Consider the following 27,512-nt stretch of genomic DNA (forward strand, 5'->3'; position numbering starts at 1 on the left):
CACCGTGCTTCTTTACAACTACGCCGGTTCCCAGTGCCCACCAGTGCCTTTCACCAGTCTCCTAGTGGATTTCCAAGTAGCACCTTTTTCTGCTTTCTTATCACTTGAACCTATCCTTATCCTTTTTGCAGGTCCTGCACTCAAGGGCCTTCTGAGAGATGCCCACGATCATGGGGTGGTCAATTTGCCTGAATTTGTTCAACAGAGTCTATGCCCATCTTTGTGCTGGCAGTTCACATGTTGGTACTCTACATGGCATAGTTCACGGTGTTCAAGAAGACCCTTAGAGTGATGTCCCACTGCACCTTGCATGGCATGCAGGTGGCATACATTGGGCTGCCCGCAGCATGCCATCTATATGCCCTGTTCTTGGAAGGCCATGCTGTCAAACAAGATGGTACTGCTGCTTCCCTGATCACACCTTACACAAGAAGTATGGGTGCGGCCCTTCTCATTAGGTGTAGCAGTGGTCGACTCTACCACAGCGTTCGCTAAGGTGTAGACAGTCACTACATCAGAGGAATGCAGAGAGCATCCTCTTCAACCTTTGCATCACCTAGAACACAGCGCCTAAAGCATAAATAGTGCCCATGCATAGCTGGCTCCCTCGCTGCACAGCACCACTCAGTGAAGGTCTGATCACTGGAGGACTTTAGTGTTGTTAGACTTCTTCCATGAAAAGGGAGGACCTGCTTCCTGCCTCTTTGCAACTTCTGCATGTGCCTACATAGAAACCTCTTGATTGACTGCTTGTCTTCAGCTTACTTTACTTTTTCTGCCTTAGGTTCTAACAGAACTTACAAAAATCACCTTCCGGACCCCAACCTTCCTCCTTCTTGGACGGATGCTGATTTCAGATGCCTCATCACAAATTGCACTGGTTTGACACAATGGTTTAGGTTTCTTGAAGGGACGTCTATTAGAACTGTACGTCGAACTAAATGTTGGGGGGGGGGGGGGGGAGTTAAGGCAATGCAGTATAAGACATCACTCAATCACTGGGACAAGAGGTCATCGGAGGGCTGGTAACAGTATCGAGCAGGCAGTAGAGTGCTGGACTGCTAACCACTTTGCGATTTCTTTGCTGTGTATTTGAATCTTGTCCAAATAAAGATACATTTGAGCATCACTTGGATCCACCCGACGTGTGGACCAATAGGAGAAAAATTGATATGAACCAGGAACAGACACCTCGTCGTCATCCCAGTTTATTGTGAAATGTCAGTCCCCCTTGACATGTCTCAGCACACATAACCACAGAATAATACCATACAATAAAAAGAACATATGTGGAAGGGCAGGCTGGAAGAAGAGAAGTAGTGAAGACACCAACGACTCCATGAAGTTTGGCCTCCTGGTGGATGGATGAGCACTTCGGAAGGTTTGATCCAACCCACCCCTCTGATGGAGGCGGTATACCAAGTTGTGTGAGTCTGGGCTGGACCCCAAGACTTCAGTGCGTATTTATTGTTGCCAAGTTGTAAAGGAGCACAGTTTCTGTTCACAGGCAGACCCAAGAGCATGCTATGCTTGACTGGCTATTCAGCCTTTCATTGCACTATTGACAACAACACACAGAGAGATCCCCTAATGGGGCTCATATGCGTGAACTGCACAACATGCAATCACAAAGTCAAGATAAGATGATCTGCATTAGACTTTTGCAGGCACTGAGTGCAGCGCCACCTGAGACACACTCAGAATTCCTACAACGTAAGTAACCTAGTGTATGTGATTTGGGAAGAGACCAATCCTGAGACCCAAATACAATTTAAGGCTGCAAGAAACGCAAAGGAAATAAAGCTCAGACAGAAAAATGCTATTTGGTGAAAAAAAAAAAAATAACCATGTATATCAGCCATAACCCATGCACCTGAAAAGTAAACAAAGGGGAGTGTACAACCTTCAGCATACTGTAGACCTTTTATACCAAAAGACTAAGTTTAGACCCGAAGTCTAAGTTTAGACTTCAGGTCTAAAGTTAAATTCAGGTCTAAAGTTAGACTTCAGATCTAAACTTAGAATTCGGGTGTAAGCTTAGCCGAAAAGTCTAACTTTAGAACTGAAGTCTTCAGGGCCCAACTTAGACTTCAGGTCTAAAGTTAGACTTTGGGTCTAAACTCAGACTTCAGGGATAAGTTTACCTTAGTGAATTCGGCCGATAGTCTGTGGCTTCACAACATCACGGCTAATTCTGGTTTTCTGAGACAAGAGAAGCAACACTGGGTGGATCTGATGTTATCATCACTTGCCTCGGATGCACAGATGCCAAGGTCATCATGGAGCCAGAATCTGACGTCACTGACCCCGGTGAGAACATCTGGCCATTGTAATCAACTGACTTGCCCAGAAGACAAACAATGTGATCCAACTGCCTAGATGGCCCCTTTACTGCTAGCTCGTGCACAGGTCTCGTGAAATACAAGCAGTGCTATGTATGGAGATTTGCTTCATGTCTGGAGGGAGCTAGATTTTTCAGCCTCATTTTGAAGCAGAATATCCCTTTTTTCCATTAAAAAAATCTTGTAAACATGATCCTTGTGTGATTTGTCAATATGAGCTCTGGACCGAACCCGTCTGTCTTGTCTCTCTCTGATATTAAGTGTATAAGCCAGGCCTCTAGCACCTGAACACAGAACTGAAATAACTATATGGTGGAAAGGAAGAGGCAGAAAGAGATGCCCTCAGATCACCAGAAGCCGAGGACACTCAGAAGGAAGACTTGTATGATGCTTGTGCTTTTGTGAGTACTAGGCAAAAGGCTGCTCTATGAAGATTCATACCACATTTTAAGGCTTCACTCTTGATGAGGTGTCTCCTCGATGTGCTATATCAGCACATGTATCATCCTGCTGGTGACTCCCAAGACTTTGGTGCTTGGCCTTCTGTCTTTTCAAGCTAGACGTCTATGCTGCAAGACCCTTACCAGCAAGGCGTTGAGGATTCAGAGATCTCACGTGCATTCAAGGTGTCTCACGCTGGGGGTTCTTTACTCAGCAGCTGATGGGGTCCTTCTATTGCTGTCAAAAAAATGGGCTTTGAGTCTAGTTGGACAACTTTTAAAAGTTCATCTGTGGAGTTGTGGATCCAGTGCTGGCATCTCTGTGTGCTGCAGGAGCAGTAGGTTAGCTGGCACCAGACCACACTGTGTTCATTTGACACCCACTACAGATGGAAATACCTAAAATAATTTTGAGCTGAGGGAAACAGAGAAGATCTACTGATGACCAGAAACTCTACTGTGCACACCTGAGTATCAAGGGAATACATGCTTTGCCTGGAGAGATTCTGTTTTCTTGCTGGGTATTTTCAAAATGATACAGAGGCAGCGGACCCCATCATATGTCGCTAAAGGGCCCCACGCTATCACGATACAGAAAAAGGGGGTTATGGAGTCGGGCTTTAGAGCCTTCCCTAACCCACCTATAGCTACAAAGGTGTGCACTGAAGTTCTACCTATTTTAAATACAGACGATTTAAAGCATGCCCCTAGAAAAATAAATTAATTTCCTGAACATAATAGCATTAACGAATAAAAGACAGCCTTCAGTTGCCAGTCAAAAGGCTGCTAAGTGCAGATCACAAAGCAGCAGTGGGTTCTTCTAAAGACAGGAGGTTGCCATCGACACAGGTGACAACTTCCACAAACTACAAACGTACGTGGCTCAATTCTACTCCAAAATACACAGTGCTCGTCTAGCTCAACGTCTCACGTCACAGGTGCATTAAAACCAATACATTTTAAAGCAGGTGACCGATGTAAAGCTGCTGATTTTTGGTATGGTGAAAAGATTGCTATGTTTGAGTTCCACTGGTTGCTGTGAGATGCTGCTATGTGATTTTTCAATGTACTTTTTTTTTTTTTTTTTTTTAAATAAAAGCTCTGTTTTTTTGTCCAGGGTTTTCGCAATTGTCACTTCGATTGGTGGGACTGGCGCAGGCGGCTATCACGGCAGCTTGAACTGGTAAGAGCTGGTTTTCCATTGGGAGATGTCTGCATTGAGCATGGTGCGTTCAGTAAAGACAACATGTCCCGCAGCATCTACCAGGACGATGGTGTTGGTCCTGAAAATAAAGCACCGGAAAACAAACTGAGAAACAAGCATTAAAAAGCCAAGAAGGCTAGCCTTCGCAAGCACAATGTATTTTTTATCTTTCTTTTGCAAACATATGCAATATGCAAATACACAGGTAAAAAATATAATAAGCACTGTCAAAGCCGACATGTCAATGATTTGGGACCTATTGGCTTATCCAATGGTTTTAGCAATATGTATGTACATTGCTTATTTTACATTAGGTAAATACTTTGAATTTGTTAACATTTGTAAACTCTGTGCTTTAGTGCAGTTTGGTATTGTGATGTATTAGTATTTCAAAGCCAATACGTCTCGGCTCTAAAAGGCTGAGCTATTGGTTTTCCCCATGCTTGTATGGTACATGTGCGCTAAGTCGCATTTATGTGTCTGGGTGAGCTCTGGTTGTGGAAAGGTGTCCATTACGGGGCACAACTGAGAGGGCTGAAGTGGAAGCTGAAGGCAGTGTGAGTCAGTGGACCATGACAGTGTTCAAATTCCATGGTCATCCAATCCTTGGCCTCTCTTCAGAGCGCACGCAGTGATGCCACATGTGTACCATTTATAGTAACCACATCTAATTATTTACAACAAAATCATTGTTACTCGTTTATGACAAACTGCTAGCAAGCACTCACAAAGCCAATAGGTCTGGCTTGCTTTCGGCATGTTTTTTGTTGTAAGATATGTCTGAACGCAATAACAGAAAGCTCACAAAGAGACACCTAATTCCTCGTCAGGCAGCGTGCTATGGAAAACACAGGTTTGTAGTTTTTTTTAATTTAATTTTTTAACAAAATGTTCTTTGTTAACTTTTAAGACAAGTGCTGCTTGCATTAGGAGGCAATGCACATTTGGTCAGAGATTGCGCCACCCGCAGGAAAAACTGCTTCAGTGTGAGAGTTCGGGCACACGTTCAAAGGGATGATCGTCTAGTTACGTGAGACGAGTGCACTTAGGTGAGCCCTAGGCCCGCCGCTCTCGCGATATCAGGACCCGCGAGAGGACGGTGGAGCGTGCCTGACACGTGTGGAGCGCATGAGCAGTCACCAGCGATTCAGAGGGACGATAACGATGATCTCCTTCCGGTGGCCTACTGTGGCCTTGTCTTACTTGGGCTCTAGAGCCAGCAGTATGGTACCCAACTTTCCCTGCTCTGTAATTCTTTTAACGACATCATCCTCCGCCAGGGGGTTCTCGCTTCCGCACAAGGTCGACAAATTTACTATAAATGTTATTGGACTTTGGGTGAGGCATGAGACCTAGAAGGCATACCTTTAAAGTAGAGATGTGGGATTTACATGTCACCTGTGTGATCAGCACACAGACGTCTTGCCAGGAAGACCTGAGTGCAGCACATGGCCACGTCATGTGGAAGAGATCTGCTGGTCTGTTGCATCAAGGACATTTGCACAAAGCCTGGCAGGGGAGACATGAGGGTAATGCACATAAATAAACTGTAGTCGCTTAAGGCGTGCATTTCTGGAGACCTCAGGTATATGGCAGAGAATATCGGTCAAGTCCCTATTGGACTGTGGAATCATCTATCTGACAAATACAGGTAACCACCGATTCCACTGCGAGCGCAAGCAGCAGGAGGGACAGAGGCAACCCTGCTTTGGGCCCCTATGGATTTGCCACAACTTGGAGAACTCCTGTCCGGTCTACACCTGCGCTGCGAAATCAAAGTATCGAAGCATGCACCAAGACAAAATGTCCTCTTCGAAGCCCAAAAGCCGCAATACTGCAGATATGCCAAGAGAGGCTATCAAATGCTTTCTCTATATCCATAGAGAGCGCTGCAGAGTGCATTAGGCCTGCAGACTATCAATTATATGAAATAGTCGCCTAATATTTGAGGACGTACATCCTTTGAGGGTGTGCATCTTGTGTTGAATATGGTTCGCTATGACCTAGTCCAAGATCTTACAATCCAAACTGAGAATGCTTAATGGGTTATAGGAGCCCTTAGCAAGTGGGTCACCCCTGGATTTTGGGAGCATCAGCATAAGAGCTTTACAGGAGGATGGAGGTGACTTGCTACACTTTCTGCGCAGTTTCATCGAAGATCACCAAATGCTTATAATTGTAAGTCTAGTAACATTTGAAGAATTTGTGAGACCATCACAGCCTGGGTTCCTCCCCGTCGTGAGTTGTTTAACTGCAAGAGCTATCTTGCACTCCGTGGTCCGACCTTCCATCTCAAGTCGGTGATCCACGGTTAATGACTCCATTTGAGCTGCATCTAAAAATTGGTCTATGAAGCCGGCGTCAACCTCCTTTTGGGCGCTATTTAGTTTCTGGTAATTTGCTGTGAACACGGATAGCTGTGATTGCAGATCTACAACGCCCCACCTTCAGTAGGCCTGCCATCTGCCGGTGCACGATGCATTTGTTGAATTCATGCTTGGCCAACCTAGTGCTCAACTTGATGTCTTCTTGCCTTTTGTAGACAAGATCACATCTTGCGGCAACTGAGTCTACAATCTCGGTGAATGCAAGTCACATTTCGTTCATGGTAGCTGAACCTGCAGAGCACTGCTTACCCTGGAGGACTTTAAGCAGACACCACATATGTACACTTTGAATGCATCCCACTTGATTGCTGGGTTGATACTGAACCAGCGTTGGTTTCAAACTAATGCTCTTCACTGACGGTGCCCCGATGTGCAGCGTCCTCAAGAGTTGAGACCTGTAGCCACCACATGGGCTTCTCCATGCATCGAGAACACGCCAACTGTCTGGCTATCTTTGCATGGCTTCCTCACCTCTGTGAGTTGGCGCACCTTGTAAAGGGGTGTTTGACCTGTACAGTGTCGTGTGAAATATGCAATCAAAAAACCCCTCCTGTAAGCATGGGTTCACGAAGGGCATTTACTATTTCTGTATTGAGTAGGTGTGTAGTGTGGCTGGAGTATGTGGACCTGTGAGCCATCTAATCTGCTTAACAGACACACAAACATGCCATCGGGACTGACACCAGTGCGTTCCTGGGTGGAAGGGCACCCCTGGGGGACCCACATCAAGACCCTTCTATGAGTAGTCAACCAATGTGGTGTAGGACATCTGGCATCTCCAACGGGTCTCAACCTCTGACCCTCCAGTTTCGTGAGGTGCATCTCCTGGAGTATGGTGACGTGTACATTGTCTCTCTGGTGGTAGGTGTGTTTGTAATTGCGCTTGGCCATCTGGCACAACTCCCTAATGCTCTATGTAAGGAAATTATAAGTTATCGGAAGAACCATGCTGCAGTGAAAGGTGTCCCGCTGCGCCACGTGCAGTCGCCCGTGGTCCACAGATAATGTGTGCATGCAGTCTCTGTAACAATATGAAATGACGGTAACAAACTGTGTCAAGGCCTATGTGTAAAGTTCCATGAGCGTAACTAACAACAGTATTCACCTAATCGCGACTTCCCTGCCTGGGCTGGGCTGTGAACTGACCCCTGTGCAAACATAAGGTAACCTTAAGAGTGGAACAGCAAGAGATAAAATATCAGAAGATAGAAGAGCCAGAGTAGGCGGCTGCAAAAGAGTAAGAAGAAACAAGTGAGAAGACGTGAGAAGAAAGAAAACTCTTGGCTGTTGCCAGTGCTCAATTTGTAAATAAACACATGCCGGTGCCTAAAGCCCTCCTCTTAAACAAGCGGCTTCTGGAATTAAATGTGAGAACATGGAATATTGAGGCGGCGTAATCCTGAAGCCATCTCGGGCCTCTTCAATCCATTTACAGCCACTCCCTGCCCCTTCAGCTCACTCTTGCAGCTTTCTGCTTTCTCCCTTTGTGACGCTGTTTTGTTTTTCTCTTCCTCCCTCTTTCCCATGTGTCTTTTGCTCCCAGTATATGCTTGGGGCAGAAGAGTAAGCCCCAGCCCTCAAAAATAAGTGCAGGTGCTCAGCACCGCAAACAACAAGCACAAATTAAGCACTGGCTGTTGCCAGAAACGGAGGGGAGGAGAGTGAGCACCGCTGTCCCCAGCTGTGAAAGTCACCCAAAAGGCTTCCCCTACTTCGGAGCAGTTCAGTGACTCGTACAAGAAGAGTGTGCAATCTTCCACTGAGCAACGTCTGCTCCTTTACGAATGGAGGCGGGAAGCCCAGAGGACCAAGCAGAAAGGGGGTGCTCCATCCACGGAGAACAGAAGCAACAGGGCAGGGTGCGCCCCCCCCCCCCCCACAATCCGTATCCATCAGTCCACACCACATGTCCGGTGCACAGATTTAGATCGGTTCATCAGCAGTTTGTAGGCTGACCTTGGGATGCTCGGGGTCTTCGCCCCTCGGCCCGACCAACAAACTGTGCTTCGCTGCCAATCTGCTGGGAGCTGTTCATTCCCACTGCAGATGCTCTGGCTGATGTGTCTTGCTGGAAAACACCATCTGCGCAGAGTCCTGAGTCACCTGGGGCTCACACGATAGTAATTTGCATGTTTTAAGCCACGGCCTTAATTAGTTAAGCTGCGCCCCTTTTAGAAGACCCCCCACCTTTTCCATCCCAATTAAACCACTGTGCCCACAAAGGCTTTTGTCTACAGACAGCTAAGAGCTATCTTGTAGGCAAGAACTAAAAATTGTGAGGTTGTACAATTGTGTGCAGTCTGGAGTCAAATTTAAAAGGAAAGGGGGAGCAACCACTTTACGACACTTGGCATGGTCGGAGCACAACTGATGTGACATGTAAGAGGGAGAAGTTGTGCACTTCAGTGAAAGGAAGACCAGGGTCTGATCTTATCCGCTGTGGCACCCCAGGACGTGATTGGAGGTCTTGGGGCTCTCAGGGCCACTGTGGCCCTTCAGAAGTGGAGCAGCATTATTTGTTACCAGGGGGTTGATCCAAAAGTCGTGCAGGTCATTTGCTTCCGGGTCAAACACATCCTCTTCTCGGGGAATCAAGCGCAGAGGGAGAAACATGGGTAAGAGACAGCAAAGTGGAGGGTGGGGAGTGGGCCAGGAATAAGAGTGTGTGGAGGGACGCAACATGGACAGAGGGGAGGAACGAACACCGGGATGCGGTTGGAGGAAGCTAAACAGTGGGGGCGGAGAGGTTGAGAGAACAATGGGAGCAGGCGGAGAAGCCCCCAGGCAAGAAAGAGTGCAGCACGGAGGGGAGAACAGAGGCACACTAGGGAGACAGCTGGAAAATACATGCACTTGTGCAGTGCTTAAACAAAAAGAAAGGGGCCCAGGCCTGGGCATACCCTGGCCCTTAGGGTGACTTTAGCAACACAAAAGGATGATGGAGGGAGTGCTGAAACTTTTCAAACTCTCCCCCCCACTCACATATCTGGGTTTAATCTATTGTTCTGTTGCTCACCGTGCCACCCCAGTTTGGGCCCAGGCATATGCAAATCAGCCTTGACCCTGCCCCCCATGTGAATAGTCCAGCCTGCACTGCCAGGTGAGGTCCTCCCTGGAGCAGAAACAAGCATCCTGGGACCGGTTTCGGGGTGTCACCCCTCATCATCCAGGTAAGCTTGTATCCAGTGGCACAGTGAGCAAGGGACCCAAGTCTGGGCATGGCAGTTCAGGCTGGACTGTTCATTTCGAGAACAGGGTCAAGACTGATTTGCATATGCCGGGGTCCAAACTGGGGAGGCATGGTGAGCAAAAGAACAATGGATTCAACCCAGATCTGTGACTTGGGTTGAGTGTTTGAAAAGTTTCATCACGCCATTCATCATCCTTTTGTGTTGCTAAAGTCGCCGTGAATAGCCAGGGTATGCCCAGATGCGGGTCCCTTGCTCACTGTACACTGGATTCAAATTAGCCACGTTGATGAGGTTGCTACCCCCAAACTAGTCCCAGAATGCTTGTTTCCAGTTCAGGGAAGACCTCTGCTGGCAGTTTGGGCTGCACTGTTCCCATAGGGAACGGGGTCAAGACTGATTTGCATATGGCTGGGTCAAAACTAGAGTGGCATGGTGAGCAAAAGAACGATGGATTCAACCCAGATTCGAGACTGGGGGTGAGTGAAAGGTTTCAGCACTCTGTCCATCATCCTTTTGTGTCCCTAAAATACGTCATTATTTTACCACAATCACAGGAGTAATTGGCATTGCATGTTGCTTGGCTTCATGATGATGGGACATGTCTGCCTCCCAGGGTTTGTGTCTCTGTGTTCCTGTGTCCATGCACCTATGTTACTGTTGGTGCCTGTGTGCCAGCAACCCCTTCTGTGTGCCAGAGCCCCTGTCCCAGTGGCCATGTCTGCCTTCTAGGGTTTGTCTCCCTGAGGTTCCAGTGTGCATGCACCAATGTAACTGCTGGTGTTTGGGACTCAGTATCCCCGTCTGTGTCCTCCTGTGTGTTCCCAGCCCAGTGTTTAAGTGTCCCTGTCCGTTACCCAGGGTGTGTCTCTCTTTGTTCCCCTTGGTGTCCCCATCCCAGTGTTTTTGTCAATGTCTGGTTTGAGTCCGTCTTCATGGTCCCATATCAGTGCCTGTGTCACTACACTTTTCCCAGGATTCGTGTCCCAGGAGCCATGCCCCTGTGTCAATCTCCACCCAGTCCTTGTGTTTCTGTCTGCTTTCCAATGTTTGCGTCTGGTCTTCCGTGTCCCTGGAGCCACGCCCCCATGCCAGTCTCCCTCCAGTGCTTGTGTTTCCGTCTGCTTTCCAATGTTTGCGTCTTGTCCTCCGTGTCCCAGGAGCCACGCCCCTGTGTTCATCTATACCCAGTGCTTGTGTTTCTGCTTCTGGAGCTTTGTGTCTTGTGCCTCCGAGTCCCAGTGCCAGGGCCCTGTGTCCATCTCCACCCAGTGCTTGTGTTTCTGTCTGCTGTCCAATGTTTGCATCTTGTCCTCCGTGTCCCAGGAGCCATGTCTCTGTGTCCATCTCCACCCAGTGCTTGTGTTTCTGTCTGCTTTCCAATGTTTGCGTCTAGTCCTCCTTGTCCCAGGAGCCACGCCCCCATGTCCATCTCCACCCAGTGCTTGTGTTTCTGTCTGCTTTCCAATGTTTGCGTCTTGTCCTCCTTGCGTCCATCTCCACCCAGTGCTTGTGTTTCTGTCTGCTTTCCAATGTTTGCGTCTTGTCCTCCGTGTCCCAGGAGCCACGCCCCGTGTCCATCTTCACCCAGTGCTTGTGTTTCTGTCTGCTTTCCAATGTTTGCGTCTTGTCCTCCTTGTCCCAGGAGCCACGCCCCCATGTCCATCTCCACCCAGTGCTTGTGTTTCTGTCTGCTTTCCAAAGTTTGCGTCTTGTCCTCCTTGTCCCAGGAGCCACGCCCCCATGTCCATCTCCACCCAGTGCTTGTGTTTCTGTCTGCTTTCCAATGTTTGCGTCTTGTCCTGCGTGTCCCAGGAGCCACGCCCCTGTGTCCATCTCCACCCAGTGCTTGTGTTTCTGTCTGCTTTCCAATGTTTGAGTCTTGTCCTCCTTGTCCCAGGAGCCACTCCCCCATGTCCATCTCCACCCAGTGCTTGTGTTTCTGTCTGCTTTCCAATGTTTGCGTCTTGTCTTCAGTGTCCCAGGAGCCACGCCTGTGTTCATCTCAACCCAGTGCTTGTGTTTCTGGAGGTTTGTGTCTTGTGCCTCTGAGTCCCAGTGCTCCGGCCCCTTGTCCATGCTCTTGTTTTGGTGCTTTTACATGATTCATGTCCCAGTATCTGCAACCCAAAGCCCCATCGCCTCCATTTTTTTGCTACATGTTTTTTATTGCCATTGCAGCGATGAGGTTGATTGGTGCCTGTGGCGTCAATTACAGCGTTGAAGCATAACGAGCGCACCGTGGCGCTTGCAGGACAACCATGTGCTCAGTACATTTATTTGTGAGGTACAAAATGCCCAAAGACCATTTACACATGTAGCAATATTTTAGCATGATAGGTTATACCACATACATGAACACCATATGATGAAGAAAAATTAAAACTTCAGTGTAAGTGGGCCCAGGCATGGTATAGGGTGTGGGGGGTAAGAGGAGGACGGGGCCGGTTGGCCCAAGAGAGGCGGAGGAGATGAATCAACCACTCCATAAGCAATCTCCAGCTCATATCATGAAGGGCTCATTCGGTTTCATATCCAGCCCAATTCCGGGTTGGTCATGCGGGATGCCTCCAATTCCTGGACCCCTGAGTCTGTGAGTGAGACATGTGCCTCTGGGTCGATCTCTTACAGATGGTCTAACAACAGCTACGTCTTGCTCGTCACTGTCATCCATCCGCACCACTCGCAGGTGCCTCTCCCCGTCCCCTCCCCACTCTTGGGCATTAGCCAACCATCTGCCACTGACTGGGGCTGTGGACCGTATCCAGTGTATAGCCACCCTTCGCTTAGCCAGCACTAGACCGAGCTGTCCAAGTCTATGGTGGATTCGGCCCCCCCGCTTGAGCGTCGGGAGCACTCCAAGCAAACAATGTTCCACTGAGGACTTCAGCGCCACCCAAGTGAACCCCCGCAGTGTCACCAGGACTCCCTCCCAGTATTCTCGTAAGGCGCTACAATCCCATGTCATGGAGAAATGTGGCTAGCGACCCCCGCAACGTGGGCAGTCTGTCGGGTGAAAGCTGTTTATTCTATGTAGACGCACTGGGGTAAGGTAGGCTTGGTGTAGGTAGTAAAACTGTGTATGTTTAAACCTTGCATTACTGGCCACTCCCTTAACCTGGGAAAATGCCCTCCTCCGTGCGCCCACTGCCAGGGTGCCGGCAGTGCCTCCGTCCACCTATGCTGGACCGCTGTCATGTCCATATAGCGATCCGCTTTAAGGGCTTTATAAAACCGCAAGGTCAGGCCTCGGGAAAAACCCAGAGTCCAGTATCACCTGGAGCGTGTCTGACTCCACGGGTTCGGTGGGAAAGGACGGGCAGAACTCACAAAAGGTGCAAGACATTTTGGCATTGTAGGAACTGCCCCTCATTACTATTAAACACATTTTGCGCCTCTGACATCATAAGGAATGTATTGTTGAGGTCTAGGTCACCAACATTGCGGCAGCCTCCCGTGTACCATTGTGTCAAGTCCATAACTGACTGGATGTCTCGTATGGGCTTTAACCACTGGAGGGATAGGAGCCTGGCATAGGGTGCCCGGCGCTATACCGCAGCAACCGGCCGAAAAATGAAAGGGTGGCCATTGGAATGCCAGCCCTTAGCAAAAGGCAGTGTGGGAGGTCCGCCTCGGCACGCCACACACCCAATAGAGACTTTTCCATGTCGGGGCCATCAACACACCACTGAGCCGCATCCTGCAGGAGGCTTGCGAAACAGTATAGCCTGAGGCCCGGTAACCCTCCCCCACCCCGTGTCTAGTTTCAGTATATCAAGCTTGACTCTACTGCCCTTGCCAGCCCACACTAGGGACATCAGAAGTTTATTGAGTTGAATAAAGGTAGATGGAGGGGACCTGTACATGGCATTTTGCAGAGCATATAAACAGCGGGGGAGAAAAAACATTCTGGTCAGTGAAACTCTGCCAATCACCGACAACAGTAGGCGTATCCAGAAACAGACTCCTCTAGTCCCTGAAGGACCCTGCCCATGTTAAGGTGGTAGCAGGTCTCCGGGTCAGTTGGTATCTGAATCCCACAACCTGAAATGATCAGTTTCCCAGCGAATCCCAGTAGCTGGGAGGTCCACAGGTTTTTTTGTGCCAGTGTGGCCAGTGGAAATAAAACAGTTTTCTGTTTGTTGCCCCTGAGGCCTGACGCCAACTCAAAGCCAGTCCTTGATATGCAACAGTTTACAAACTGACCGTTCAGGACATGTAAAGTACACAAGCGCGTTGTCTGTGTATAGGGAGACAGCATGGTTGTTGCTACCCATCTCAAACCCCCAGTCCCACCTCCATTTTATTGTCCTTGTTTTGGTGTCTGTTGCCCAGTATCTCAGTGTTTGTGTCTCTGTCTTCCTCTCAAGGTTTGCATCTTGTACCTCCATGTCCCAGTATCCCTTGCCCACATCAGTACTTTTGTGTCAGTGCCTTTTTCTCATGATTCGTCTTCCGGGGTCTGTCTTCAATATCCATGACCCAGTAAGTGTGTCTCATTGTCCATGCCTCCATGTTTGTTTCACTGTGTTGATACCTGTGCGCATGTCCATGTTTGTGTTTCAGTCTCTGTGTTGCCTGTCTAGTCCCTCTGCCCATAGCTCCGCCCCATAGTTCGTGTCCTTGTCCCAGAGTCCTTGTCCCAGAGTCCCTGTCCCAGAGTCCCTGGTTCCAGAGTCCCTGTCCCAGAGTCCCTGTCCCAGAGTCCCTGTCCCAGAGTCCTGGTTCCATAGTCCCTGTCCCAGAGTCCCTGTCCCAGAGTCCTGGGTCCAGAGCCCCTGTCCCAGAGCCCCTGTCCCAGAGTCCCTGTTCCAGAGTCCCTGTTCCAGAGTCCCGGTTCCAGAGTCCCTGTACCACAGCCCTGGGTCCATAGTCCCGGTCCCAGAGTCCCGGTCCCAGAGCCCCTGTCCCAGAGCCCCTGTCCCAGAGTCCCTGTCCCAGAGTCCCTGTCCCAGAGTCCCGGTTCCAGAGTCCCGGTTCCAGAGTCCCGGTTCCAGAGTCCCTGTACCACAGCCCTGGGTCCATAGTCCCGGTCCCAGAGTCCCTGTCCCAGAGTCCCTGTCCCAGAGTCCCGGTTCCAGAGTCCCTGTACCACAGCCCTGGGTCCATAGTCCCGGTCCCAGAGCCCCTGTCCCAGAGCCCCTGTCCCAGAGTCCCTGTCCCACAGCCCTGGTTCCATAGTCCCTGTCCCACAGTCCTTCTCCGAGTGTCTCTGCCTCAGTGTTCCAGTGTCCTTCTCCCAGTGTGTTTCTCTCAGTGTGCTTCTCTCAGTGTTTCAGAGTCCCTGTCCCAGTGTCCTTCTACCAGAGTCCTAGTCCAAGTGTCCTTGTACAGGTGTGCCTGTCCCAGAGTCCTTGTCCACGAGTACTTGTCCCAGTCTCCTTCTCTCAGAGTCTTTGTCCCAGTGTCCCGAAGTTGTTGTCCCAGAGTCCTCGTCCCTTTGTCCCTTCCCCATTGTCCCTCTCCCAGAGTCCCTGTCCCAGAGCCCCTGTCCCAGAGTCCCGGTTCCAGAGTCCCTGTCCCACAGCCCTGGTTCCATAGTCCCTGTCCCACAGTCCTTCTCCGAGTGTCTCTGCCTCAGTGTTCCAGTGTCCTTCTCCTAGTGTGTTTCTCCCAGTGTGCTTCTCTCAGTGTCTCAGAGTCCCTGTCCCAGAGTCCCTGTCCCAGAGTCCCGGTTCCAGAGTCTCTGTCCCATAGTCCCTGTCCCAGAGTCCCGGTTCCAGAGCCCCTGTCCCAGAGCCCCTGTCCCAGAGTCCCTGTCCCACAGCCCTGGTTCCATAGTCCCTGTCCCACAGTCCTTCTCCGAGTGTCTCTGCCTCAGTGTTCCAGTGTCCTTCTCCCAGTGTGTTTCTCCCAGTGTGCTTCTCTCAGTGTTTCAGAGTCCCTGTCCCAGAGTCCCGGTTCCAGAGTCTCTGTCCCAGAGCCCCTGTCCCAGAGCCCCTGTCCCAGAGCCCCTGTCCCAGGGCCCCTGTCCCAGAGCCCCTGTCCCAGAGCCCCTGTCCCAGAGCCCCTGTCCCACAGTCCTTCTCCGAGTGTCTCTGCCTCAGTGTTCCAGTGTCCTTCTCCCAGTGTGCTTCTCTCAGTGTTTCAGAGTCCCTGTCCCAGAGTCCCTGTCCCAGAGTCCTGGTTCCAGAGTCTCTGTCCCAGAGTCCCGGTTCCAGAGTCCCGGTCCCAGAGTCCCTGTCCCAGAGTCCCTGTCCCAGAGTCCCTGTCCCAGAGTCCCGGTTCCAGAGTACCTGTCCCAGAGTACCTGTCCCAGAGTCCCTGTCCCACAGCCCTGGTTCCATAGTCCCTGTCCCACAGTCCTTCTCCGAGTGTCTCTGCCTCAGTGTTCCAGTGTCCTTCTCCCAGTGTGCTTCTCTCAGTGTTTCAGAGTCCCTGTCCCAGAGTCCCTGTCCCAGAGTCCTGGTTCCAGAGTCTCTGTCCCAGAGTCCCGGTTCCAGAGTCCCTGTCCCAGAGTCCCTGTCCCAGAGTCCCTGTCCCAGAGTCCCTGTCCCAGAGTCCCGGTTCCAGAGTACCTGTCCCAGAGTACCTGTCCCAGAGTCCCTGTCCCACAGCCCTGGTTCCATAGTCCCTGTCCCACAGTCCTTCTCCGAGTGTCTCTGCCTCAGTGTTCCAGTGTCCTTCTCCCAGTGTGCTTCTCTCAGTGTTTCAGAGTCCCTGTCCCAGAGTCCCTGTCCCAGAGTCCCTGTCCCAGAGTCCCTGTCCCAGTCCGGTGCTTATGTCACTGCCTGCTTCCCAAGGGTTGCATCTTGTTTTTCACTGGCCCAGTGTCCATGCCCTAATGCCAGTGGCCTTGTGTTCATGCTCGTTTCCTAAGATTTGTGCCCTGGGTCCTGTGCTCCAGTATTCATGTACCCGGCCTGTGTCCCTACTTCCGCTCTAAAGTCAAGAACTAGAGAATAACCAACTATCTACCATCTGGAAAAGGGGCTTGTGGTCATCCGAGACTTGTGAATCCTCGTGAGCCGGTGATGAAGGGGCCTATGTCATGGGCAGCCTGTAGGAGGGACACATGGCGATACTCACCGTGTTCCGTATCCAGGACAACGCACGGACACAGCAGCGTATCCATTGATGATGGGTCGCACAAACTCCTTCCCTTGCTCCAGGATTAACGGATCCGGCAATTGCCTGGAACAGCAAAAGGCAACAGAGTGAGACCCCCTATTTAAAACACTGTCTAAACAAAACAACCTTCATCCACAAGCATTTCCTCTGATAAAAGAGCTCAATGGGTCAAATACACCTGCTGCATTCATCTGCATTAACCACTCTGGTCATATCTGTGAAAACGTTGCTGGTGTGGCATAGCCCTCCATGCCCTTGAAGTAGATACCCTCAAAAGCTGTCGCTTGAGATTACTTTTTGTGATGTATAAAAAAAGAATCAGATATTTGAGGAACAGCATTAACACAACCATCTCTGACAATAACTGTAGGAAGCTGGGTGCCTATCTCTTGCTAAGGGAGCATTATTGCAAAAAACAATCTCGTCCTTCTCAGGATTACCTCTTGTTTGGCCTGCCTCGATCCCAACTCAATAGTTTAGGTTCACATCTTTTTTTACTGACTTTATCAAAATTACAGAACTCTCACCTACAACCTCAGGCCAGTGAGGAACATTAAGAGAGAACTAACAGCAAGCAGGGACAGAAAATGGGAAAAGAAAATGCCCATGTTATCTTCAGCCGTATTGGGCTCCACCCTCATTGGACAATAAGGAATTATGATATATGGAGACAGCCGTGAGCTTAAGTTCAGGGTGCACAGGTTACCCCCAAAGGTTCTGATAGTGAAATCCATCATTTAAATGAGACAAAGCAAGCGGGTATATAGGAAACCTGCAGCGGCCTCATTCCCGTCCTTGGAGCTCTAACAATTGGCAACACCTGGGCTATCAGCTTTGGGGTGAGCACTTCAAAGGAAGCAGAACCCCAACATAAACTTCACAAACTCAGACCCTAATTAGATTTGGTTCTGGGAATGGACTACAAGAAGAGGGGGTTGAGACCCCACGATTTGTCATCCATCAAGCAGCCAGATGAGCTGTGCGAGGAGGGGAAGCTCTGCAAGACTTCTGCCTGTGATCATGGCTGTGGGCAAAGGCTGGCTAGTCTCCCTGCTGGGTGAGGGGACATCACTCAGGGAATCCAAGATCACCTGCCCTGGAACTTGAACTACCAGCCCCTGCTTACCTGCCAAAAACCAATGCACCCTGGGAGGAAGAGGAGAACTTTGGAGGGAGAGAGGTTTAGCAGGGAATCCTGGTGAGTGGATCCCCAGAGCGAAGTGTGAGGAGACAGTTGCATGTGAATGTGAGTAGAAGGAAACATTCACAAATGCATCCATTCCAGCATCCAGGAAGGCCCAAATTAAAATATTTCCCTGACCCCTGGAGATTGTAAAAATATAAGTATGTGCATGTGCGCATGCTCCACTAATAAGAACATTATTAGTTTTCAGTATCAAAGTTAAAAAAAAAAAAAAAAAAAAAACTGTCAGTTCAATATTAGTTTTAGAAAGCCTGATCTCACCGACAGCTCAGTGGCTTTAATGTTCTTGCTGATGTCACAGGATTCTCCCTGGACTGTTCTACGGAATGCAAGTTGTGGCTTCAGGCTTAGGCGTTCTCCCTTTCTCACAAATTGCAATGGGTTGCTTCAGTTAGCAGAGGTATGACAGTACATCACAACACGTCTACACCAGAAGAGATGTTGCATCTACACCTCTGGGGCATTTAAGTTAACATGAGACGCAGCTCTAAGTGCTGGAATCAAAATGTGTGTTGGTCTGTGGCCACTGGAGGGCGCTGGCATCCTTTGAAAGACTACATGCACACTTTCTAGCATTTCTCCCGAAGTACTGCCCTCGGCACCAGACCTACATAAATGTACATCCTGGGTGATGGGTAAAGGCAGGGCCCTGTGGCTTACCTTATGCATTGGTAAGGCATGCTTGTGGTCTTGGGTGATGAGTCTACGAGGTGGAAATCTCTGTGGGTTAGACACTATGAGCCCTATTATGAGCTTGGCAGATGGGAACACTCGTCCGCCAAACTCCCAACGGGGTGGTCGCTGCCATGCTGGCGACCTCCCCGCTGGCCCCATTAAGACTTTGCTGCTGGGCTGACGGTTTCCGCCGGTCAGCCCAGTGGGAAAGTGATGGCAGCATTGTGCACGCAGGGGGGAACAGAATCCTCAAACGCGCAAAGTAGATAGTGTGCGTTTGAGGGTGCTGAGCAGGGGGACCCCTGCATTGCTCATGCCATGGGCAGTCAAGAGCCCCCTCTGTGGCCCCCTGCAGCTGTTCTTTGCCAGACTGGCGGGATCAAGGTTGTAATCAGCAGGTCAGCACTATATTGAGCACCCTGCATACACGGTCAGCCCGTCGGGATCAAAGACCCTGGTGGAGACGGTGGTAGTTTGGCAGGTCTGCCCGCCAACCACATAATGTGGTAGTCGGACCGTCGCAACCCTGACAGTCTGACGGCCCCTGCAGCATTGGCAGTCCTCGGACCGCCAGTGTCGTAATCGGGCCCTAAGTGGGCATGGCTGTTCTCTGGAAAAAGCTTTGGGTTCTAAACCCAGTGTCCCCTCTTGACAAGTTGAGTTCTGACAACACTCATCAATATCACCAAGTTTTTAAGTGGGATGAAAAAGTGGGGGTCTCAAAAGGGCGTGACCTGTGAAACATCACTAGGAATATTTTCCAAGAGGTGTGGCCTAAGTAATTAAGGCGTGGCTTAAAACATTTAAACTGAAATCCTGTACTTCCCACAGCAAGCCACCTGACCAATATTTTGGTGACTCTCGTTGAGCTTTCTCCTATTGCATCCAGACATATCATACAGAAACGGACATGCACCAAAACAAACAAGACCTACTGACTTGTTAGCACTATCAGATAAATTAATAACAATAATTTGGGTGGCATAAGAAAAGAGAAAATATTTTGATTCTGAAATGGTGAGACTGTGAATTAAACATTACCAAGGCCTGGGGAAGGGGTGGTGGTCTTTGGAGTATCTCAATCACTTCTGTGTTCCCATTAACGCACCACTTTCTTCTGCAGCCTCTAGGTGAGACACTTGCACCGTTGTCCTGATGTCTTTCTGAAACCATCCATCTGCATATCTCACACCTCATCGCTTTCCTCTTCAGCACCCTCTTTTGATCACACCTGTATGTGTTTCCTTGCATCGCCTTCAGTTCACCCCCCCCACACAGACACAACACACCCACTCACCTCTATGCTCTGTACTTTCTTTTACTTTCACCCTGTCAAGCATAGGATAGTAATTACAAATGCCACACCTGATCATGGCTTTGTGTGCTCTGTTTAGATGCCAAGGATTGGATGAACATTTATTCTAAACCCCTTTATGGCCCACTGTGAGAAACTCACAGTACCTTCAGCCTCAAGTCTAGAGCTTTCAATTGTGCCCTAAAATAAACACCCACCCACATCCTGAACTCAGATACCTAGGAGCAGGGCCGGCTTTAGGACAGTGCAGCCGCCCTTGGCACTGACCTGGAGGTGGTGGATACAGGAACAACGTCGCTAGCATCCTGGTAATGACTTATTTTAATATCAGTTTTTAATTATTGTCGGGTCTGAGACCCTGAGGGAGCCACCCCGCTTCAAGCCATCAATATCACCATTGGCTCAGGGCTCAGTTATCTTAGTTACATACCAAGCTAAGGCTTAGAAGCTATGAAGATTCGGCATAAAGGGAACAAGGACAATGATGGTAAAGTCCCCTTGTAGGCAGTGGTGTAGGTGTACATGGTGGGGTCCCCTGTGGTGGTGAGGGACCCCCGTGACTCCTGTTTCACACATGTATTCATAGCACTGGCTTCATGGGGGGGTGGGGCCCTCAAGGGTATCCCCCCCCCAACTTGCGCCGCAGAGATTCTACCCTCTTCTCGAAGGTTCTTCTCAGTGTCGGTGGTTGTGTCCTCAAGCATGCGCTTCCAAATGTTGGCACCACACTGTCCAGAGGTGACCACAGAGTGGGGTCAAAGGTGAGAACAGCTCTTCATTTGGGTCTCCACCCTACCTAAATCTTTGGATATGTGGCTGTAGCACTTGGGTGGGCTGCAGAAGCAGTGAAGAATGGAGGAGTTCCTCATTTTTACAAAGACACAACTGAGGTCCTTCAGTAATGTAAAGTAGGGCTTGAGGTGATTACGGGAACTGGTGTTAGACACCTCCTGACCAGAAAATGGGCTTTCTCGTTCCCCAGATACGAGGTCACAAAAGTGTACTACAAGATTGGGGTGGTCTTATCTTTGAGATGTCTCCGAAATGCTCAAGAACCCCTCTTTCGTATTTGTTTTAATGCCCATGAGTGGATGGTCACTCATAAAAGAGTGCAAGACACATCATCTACCAGGCATCTACCAGGCACCTGGTGACAGCAGAGTCTGACTAAAAACAAGTTCTTGATCGACATGAATCTTCCTGGGGGTACTGAGAAGGACTTGACCACCCATAAATTAAATTCATTCCTAAGCAATCAGGACTGCTACACCTTGTCAGAATGCCAACTAACATCAAAGGTGGCATTCCCAGCCCCCTTACACAATCTGGCTCTTGTGGCCCAGTGGCGACATACTATTGACAGGAGTTTTCACCTTCCTAAAAATGCATCCTAAAATTATTACCCAGCCACTGGTAAAGCCAAGCCTGACTGGGGACCTTTGGGGATGTTGATGATAAACATGAGAAAAAACTTAAAGAACTCGCCTCTGTAAAGCACAAGGTAGCAGATGTGTGCTTTGGTCACACCTCCCCACTCTCTCACAATAGTGACATTACAATGATTACATCAACCTTGCTCTTAAAACTGAAAAATCAAGAAGGTGGAGAGGTCTTCTTTCTAGTGCTCTACTAACCCTAATGACAAACTAAAAGCCTTCTGAGGCACTGAAAGAAAACAGAGTAAACTCTACCTCAATGGATTAAAAAAAAGAAGAGCAGCTTACAAAAGTGGTGTAGCCAAGACTTATTTTGTAACCGAAAGAGTATGGGTGGGTCGGTGAGGAACCTGCGGCTAGATATTGTCTCTACCTGAAAATGCTTTACTGAAGGTAAGTAACTTGTTCATCTGACAGGGACTTCTAGCTGCAGATTCCTTATCGACCCACCCATCCTCCTCCCTCTGCGGACAGATTTCTAGAATCAGGGATGATCCCTTTCAGGCCCCAGTTTGGAAGCATATGTACAAGACCCTTTAGAAATCTATTTACAATAGGGGACTTAAATCAAAGAGGGTTGGTCAGGCATCCGCAAGAAGACAGAGGAGAAAGATAACCCTTCAGAGTGCCCATAGCATTATAGTCCGCCGTAGTGGGCTATACAGGGCATTAAGGGCCCGCTCCAGTGTTGAAAGGCAAGGGCTTTAACTACGGAGCAGGACTTTAATGGCCAGCACAGCCCAGCTACGAAGGACTATAAAGCTATTAGAACATTCTGCCACTAGAGGGCAGAGTGTTCTAATAGATAAAACAAAGGCCTCACGGAGCCCGAGGGGACTGAAATCCCCTCGGGCTCCATGAGGTCTTAATTTACAGCTTTGTTTAATGGAGCTCTCAACATTCCAATGTTTTGATTAAAAGCGAAATATCAGAAAGGGAGGCAGAAAGTGGGTCAATGGACTTTTCTGTACAATATGATACAAATTTCTTCCATCGGCCGGCTATATCGTCTTGGTAGAGGGACACCTGGCTGCCAGAATAACATTGCAGAGTTCAGGAGGAAGGTCGAAAGCTATCAACTGCTGCCACTCAATCTCTAAGCAAGAAGGCGAAGAGTTGACAGGCTGGGGTGGAGGACCCTTCCCTGCTGCTGTGACAGAAGATCCTCCTGAAGAAGCAACCTGATTGGAGGATCGACTCTCCTATTCAGAAGCTCAGGGTACCAGACTCTCTGTGTCCGGTCCGGAGCCACCAGGATGACTTTGACCTGGTTCCTGATCTTCTTGAGAACTCTGGTCAGGACTGGTATGGGCAGAAAGGCATACAGGAGGCCTGAGCTCCACTTGAGCCGGAAAGAATCTCTGAGCGACAGTCACATTGCTAACTCCAGCGTGCAAAAATGATGACATTGCGTGTTCTCGGCGGAGGCGAACAGATCTAACCAAGATTCTCCCTACTGCTGAAACAGACCTTGCGCCACCTCAATTTGGTGTTGCCACTCGTGACCCACTAGTCATCATTGGCTGAGTTTCTCCGCTCTGGTGTTCAAGGAACTTTCCAGATGTTGAATCACCAAGGATATGCCCTGCTGTTCCAACCATCTCCAGACACAGGGCCTCTTAACAGTGGGTCCACAATAAACCCTGCTAGGTTTATAGCAGTACAACATGGAGGTGGTGTTGTCTATGAACACCTGCACTAGCCTTCCTCTGATGGAAGCTAGAAGGCCTTCAATGCCAGTCAGATAGCATGGAGCTCCAGCATGGTATTGATGCTAACTTGACTGAGTGTGTGCTGGGATCATGCTAACCAGGCTCCAGCACCAGTGTTCTTTCACTAACTGCTCCATTGTTTCCACAATTGGCACACTCCTGTCACACAGATAAGTCCCTTGTAAAAGGTACCAGTGGTACCAAGAGCTCTGTTACCAGGGAGGATCACTAAGGGTTAAAGCATGTATTGTGCCACCCTAAGGAACCACTCACCAAACACTTGCACACTGCCATTGCAGATTTGGTGTGCTGGTGGGGAGAAAAAGATAAAGTTGACATGGCACCCCTTCCAGACTGCCACACCCTCAAACCCACTGCCTGTGGCATAGGTAAGTCATCTCCCGCTAGCAGACCTTCCATCCCTAAGGCGTGGTGCACTATACCACAGGTGATGGCATAGCTGCCTAAGAAATATGCTCCTACAGCGTATAAGTCCATTCTTAGACCTTGTAAGTGCAGTGTGGCCATGTTGAGTACATGGGCTGGGAGTTTGTCATTACAAACTACACAGCTCCATGATGGCTTTACTGAAGACTGGGAAGTTTGGTATCAAACTTCTCAGCACAATAAACTCCCACTGATGCCAGTGTTGGTTTGATTGTAAAATGCACACAGAGGGCATCTTAGAGATGCCCCCAGTATTTTACCAATCCTTTAGTGTAAGGCTGACCAGTCTGTGCCAGCCTGCCACTAACAGACAAGTTTCTGTCCCCATGGGGTGGGAGCCTTTGAGCTCTCTGGGGTCAGAAACAAAGCCTGCCCTATGTAGAGGTGCTTCACACCTCCCCACTGCAGGAACTGCAACACTTGGCAGTGAGCCTCAAGCCTCCTGTTACAGTGCCCCAGGGCACTCCAGCTGGTGGAGATGCCCGCACCTCGGACCAGGCCGCACTTTTGAAGGCAGGTCCGGGGGGAAAATGAGGTAAAACAAGGAGGAGTGACCACTGCAGCTAGGACCATCCCTAGGGTGTCCAGAGCTGAAGTGACCCCCTCCTTGCAGAATCCTCCATCTTGTTTTGGAGGAGAGGGACCGATAGGAATGAGCCCCCCTACCCAAGGGGAGTGGGCACAGGAAGGGTGTAGCCACCCTCAGGGGCAGTAGCAATTGGCTACTGCCCTCTGACCCCTTTAACACCCCTCAATCCTGGACTCTAGACAAAAAACAGTTGTTATTGAGGACCTACCATGCCTCCTGAGGATATAAGCAAAGGAGAAAAAGACATGTCTGACTTTTTTCTCTGAGCCCATCTTATTCATGTCACTGCATGTCTTGTCTGAGGGCACCCACAATCCTTGTTTGCCTTTGCTCATGAAGGGTGGATGGTGATTGTATGATCTCCTTCAAGACATGAGAGCTACTACCGATGCCATTGACTGAAAGGTGTTAATGATTGAAGAAAATCTGGATAAACTCATAAGAAAAATTGACCAGACCACAAATATGGCTCTGGATTTGGATCCATCAGTGACACAAGCTGCGATGCAGGCGAACTCTCCAGGGGAAAAGTGAGTAAGTGACTATGAGAACTTTAAGGAAGGCTTTCTTAACCTTGGTATTGACATTGCAGAATGAAGTGAAGCAGCTGGCTATCTTTGCAAGGGCTAAAAGGTTAGAGTTTTTGGTGGGCCTCTCCTTATTTGAGGATGATGACATTAGTGCTCCAATGCTGCAGTTTTTTAGAGGATATCTTGTGGATTGATGCACAGAACTCTTGTGAGCTTTGTACACGGAGGCCACGAACTAGAACCCGGGAACTGTGAATTTGCTGGATGATCTGGGAGATCCATCTCAAAGAGAGTAATGAGAGTTGTGTCAAAAAAAGATTTAAAATTTAGAGGATACCAAATATTTTGTCTTCTCTGACCTTGGATGATAGAGCCAGAAGAAGAGAGATCTACATGGTGTAAAATGAGACTTACTAACGCATAATTTGGAGGTTCCACTCTGACTTCCCGTGAGACTGCAGGTGCTAAGAGAGGGTAGGATTTTCTTCTTTACGCAGCCCAGTTGACTTAGGTCCTCCTGGATAGCAGGAAGGGTGATGGGTCTATAACAGTCTCCCTGTCTTCCAGGAGCTGAGGCTTGGTTATTACTAGGCTGAATAAAATAGTTCATCCCATATGTAGCAGGGATCTACCCTAGTTTTGACTGGTTGATTAGAAGTATCTACAGTATGTCATCTCATACTCCCTACTCTCTTCTCCCTTATCCTCCTCGAAGCTTTGGCCGGATGAGAGTATCTGAATCTCATTTTTCTCCTTTTGCAGCTGATTCAATTTCACATAAGGTCTGCTCTTCCTATCTACCACATTCAATGGAATAATCTGGAATGGCAATTTCCACATTTAGATGTGGTAGTCTTTATATTTATCTGAAGTACAGTGTGGGAAGTAGGATTGTGTGTGTGGAACTCCCCTTATTTAAAAATGTGGGTTCTTGCGGCTACATTCTGCCGACCCAAGGAGCAGATGCACAATGCATGCTCCTCTCCAACTTTGACTAGTGCAATGCTCTTTTTGCTAGCCTAATTAATAAGTGTGATCTTCTAAGGCTGTCGTTGATGCCACATCTAGATTAATGTCCAACTCCTGTAAACATTACCATGTCACTGTCTAAACTGGCTTCTGATTGAGGTAAAAGAGATTTATAAAACTGCCTGTTTAGCATGTAAGGCACGAAAATGAAAACCCCTTAAACATCTTTCGCAGAAACTGTCTCACTTCAGTGGATACAGAGGGAATTATCATCTTCAGACCCAAATGTTCATGAAAAGTGCCTTCATTTCTCATGATACTTTAGGCCCTACAGCTAAGTTTGGGGACCCCATGCTCATATCCATCAGAATATCTGACTCCTTCCACCAGTTCAAGCAATCACTGGATAGAAAACAATGATGTCCCCCAAGTCAGGTCTTGTATTCCTTTAGTTGAAAACCTGGTGTGGGATATAGAAAACCATCCAATGGCCTGAATGATAGGCCCATTGGAAGTTATCCCGAAGACTCTTAATTGCATAGGTAGATAATGAAAGGTCTTGCAGGGTCTTTTGGAAATATTAGTGCAGGCTTAAGTCTTTGGTAATGTAAATCAATGAACCTGGAAGCTTGCTCCCTGTAAATTGTACCCAATGCCTAGCTTAGCGTCTACAGAATAGCTACAGACACATCAAAATGGGTGTAAATATTGTGAGACTCTGGCAGCCACCAGGGCTTTCTTCGCACTGATCTAAACCATTAGTAATGAAAATGAGAAATTACTCATTTCTAATTACTTGTCCAATGCTTGACGGGGCCGTGCAAGGGGCCCATCAATCAATACTTTCTGGTGGGCACAACATGAGAGAAATCTCTGTAGCCAACTTGAGTCACTGTTCTAGAGAAAAAGCAGAATTTAAAAAGCAAGAAATTTTCCTTCAATGAGTATTTGGTTATTATTTAGAAATATCATCTATGGCAGAAATATTTGTAATTACCCATTCAAAGCTGAATTAAATTACTTTTCGATGAATGCCAATGCCCATTTTAAAAACCCAATTTTATTTCCAAATTGGCATTTTCCTAACTGAAATGAAGCTGCTACTTGCGGGTAACTTATTACTTACAAACTCAATCATTTATTTTCAGAAGAAACTGATGAAACACAGATAGACTCACATGTAAGTATTTCCGGTTGCATTTAGGAGTGCGCTGTTATAGTGAATTAGCACCTGTTTAGCGCACAGTCTGCCATTAGCACAGCATCATAACACTTTCAGTAGTCTGTGCTATGACTTTCTACACGTTTCCGTCACCGATCGGAGTCAGACAGATCATGTTTGTGTCATTTGCATTTCATGACAGAAGACAAAAATGACATTCTCCCCTGTCACGCTCACTATCTGGGTCCATCACCTCTACAGCCCTATGTCTGTGTCACTCTAGCTCACTGAGGTGTGATGCCACTTGTGTTCTACAGGGGGCGTTTCAAGAGTCAGTAGAGAAACATCTGTCCTCTCGGTGAAGGCTGGCTAGAAATAATAATAATATGTTATTTTATAAAGAACTTTGCACTACACTTCTGCTGTTTGTAAGCACTGACAACAACTACCGTTAGTTTTACCCAATTTAATGGCACTCAGTTTACCTACCTCTGAAGGATGGAAGGTTGAGCAGGCCTTGCTGGGACTAGAAAATTGGAAATAATTTTTTGGAGATAACTTATTTCTCACTGGGCCACCCCTGTTGGCAATTGAAATAAACTGCACTTCAAGCTAACCCAACTTTCTATGTGACATTCAAAAAACTATTCAGTATTTGTCTGAGGTCTGAAACCTGTTTTGGCCAATCAAAACACCCCTAGCCATCAGATCTCAATGAAGAAAGTGACTTTGTTGAAGCTTCAGATCAAGATCTCGGAGACTGAGGTACATAATCCTGCACCCGTGACAGATCCCACCCTCCTGCTCACTCTACTCTTGCCTACTAGCCCTTCCACGCCTA

General features: G+C 48.5%; 1 protein-coding gene across 3 annotated transcripts in view; it reads right to left on the bottom strand.

The window, feature by feature from the left end:
- Positions 1-1,192: 1,192 nt before the first annotated feature.
- TANGO2 (transport and golgi organization 2 homolog) overlaps positions 1,193-27,512 on the bottom strand; it is a 379,061-nt gene continuing 352,741 nt past the window's right edge. For all 3 annotated transcript variants that reach the window (XM_069215283.1, XM_069215284.1, XM_069215285.1), the window contains 2 exons: positions 16,591-16,695; positions 1,193-4,065 (listed from right to left, as the gene is read on the bottom strand). In XM_069215283.1, the coding sequence (XP_069071384.1) occupies positions 3,948-4,065; positions 16,591-16,695 (223 nt within the window). In that variant the 3' untranslated portion in view covers positions 1,193-3,947. The remainder of the gene's footprint in view (positions 4,066-16,590; positions 16,696-27,512) is intronic.

Source organism: Pleurodeles waltl, chromosome 11, assembly GCF_031143425.1.
Source record: "Pleurodeles waltl isolate 20211129_DDA chromosome 11, aPleWal1.hap1.20221129, whole genome shotgun sequence".
Taxonomy (NCBI): Eukaryota; Metazoa; Chordata; class Amphibia; order Caudata; family Salamandridae; genus Pleurodeles; species Pleurodeles waltl.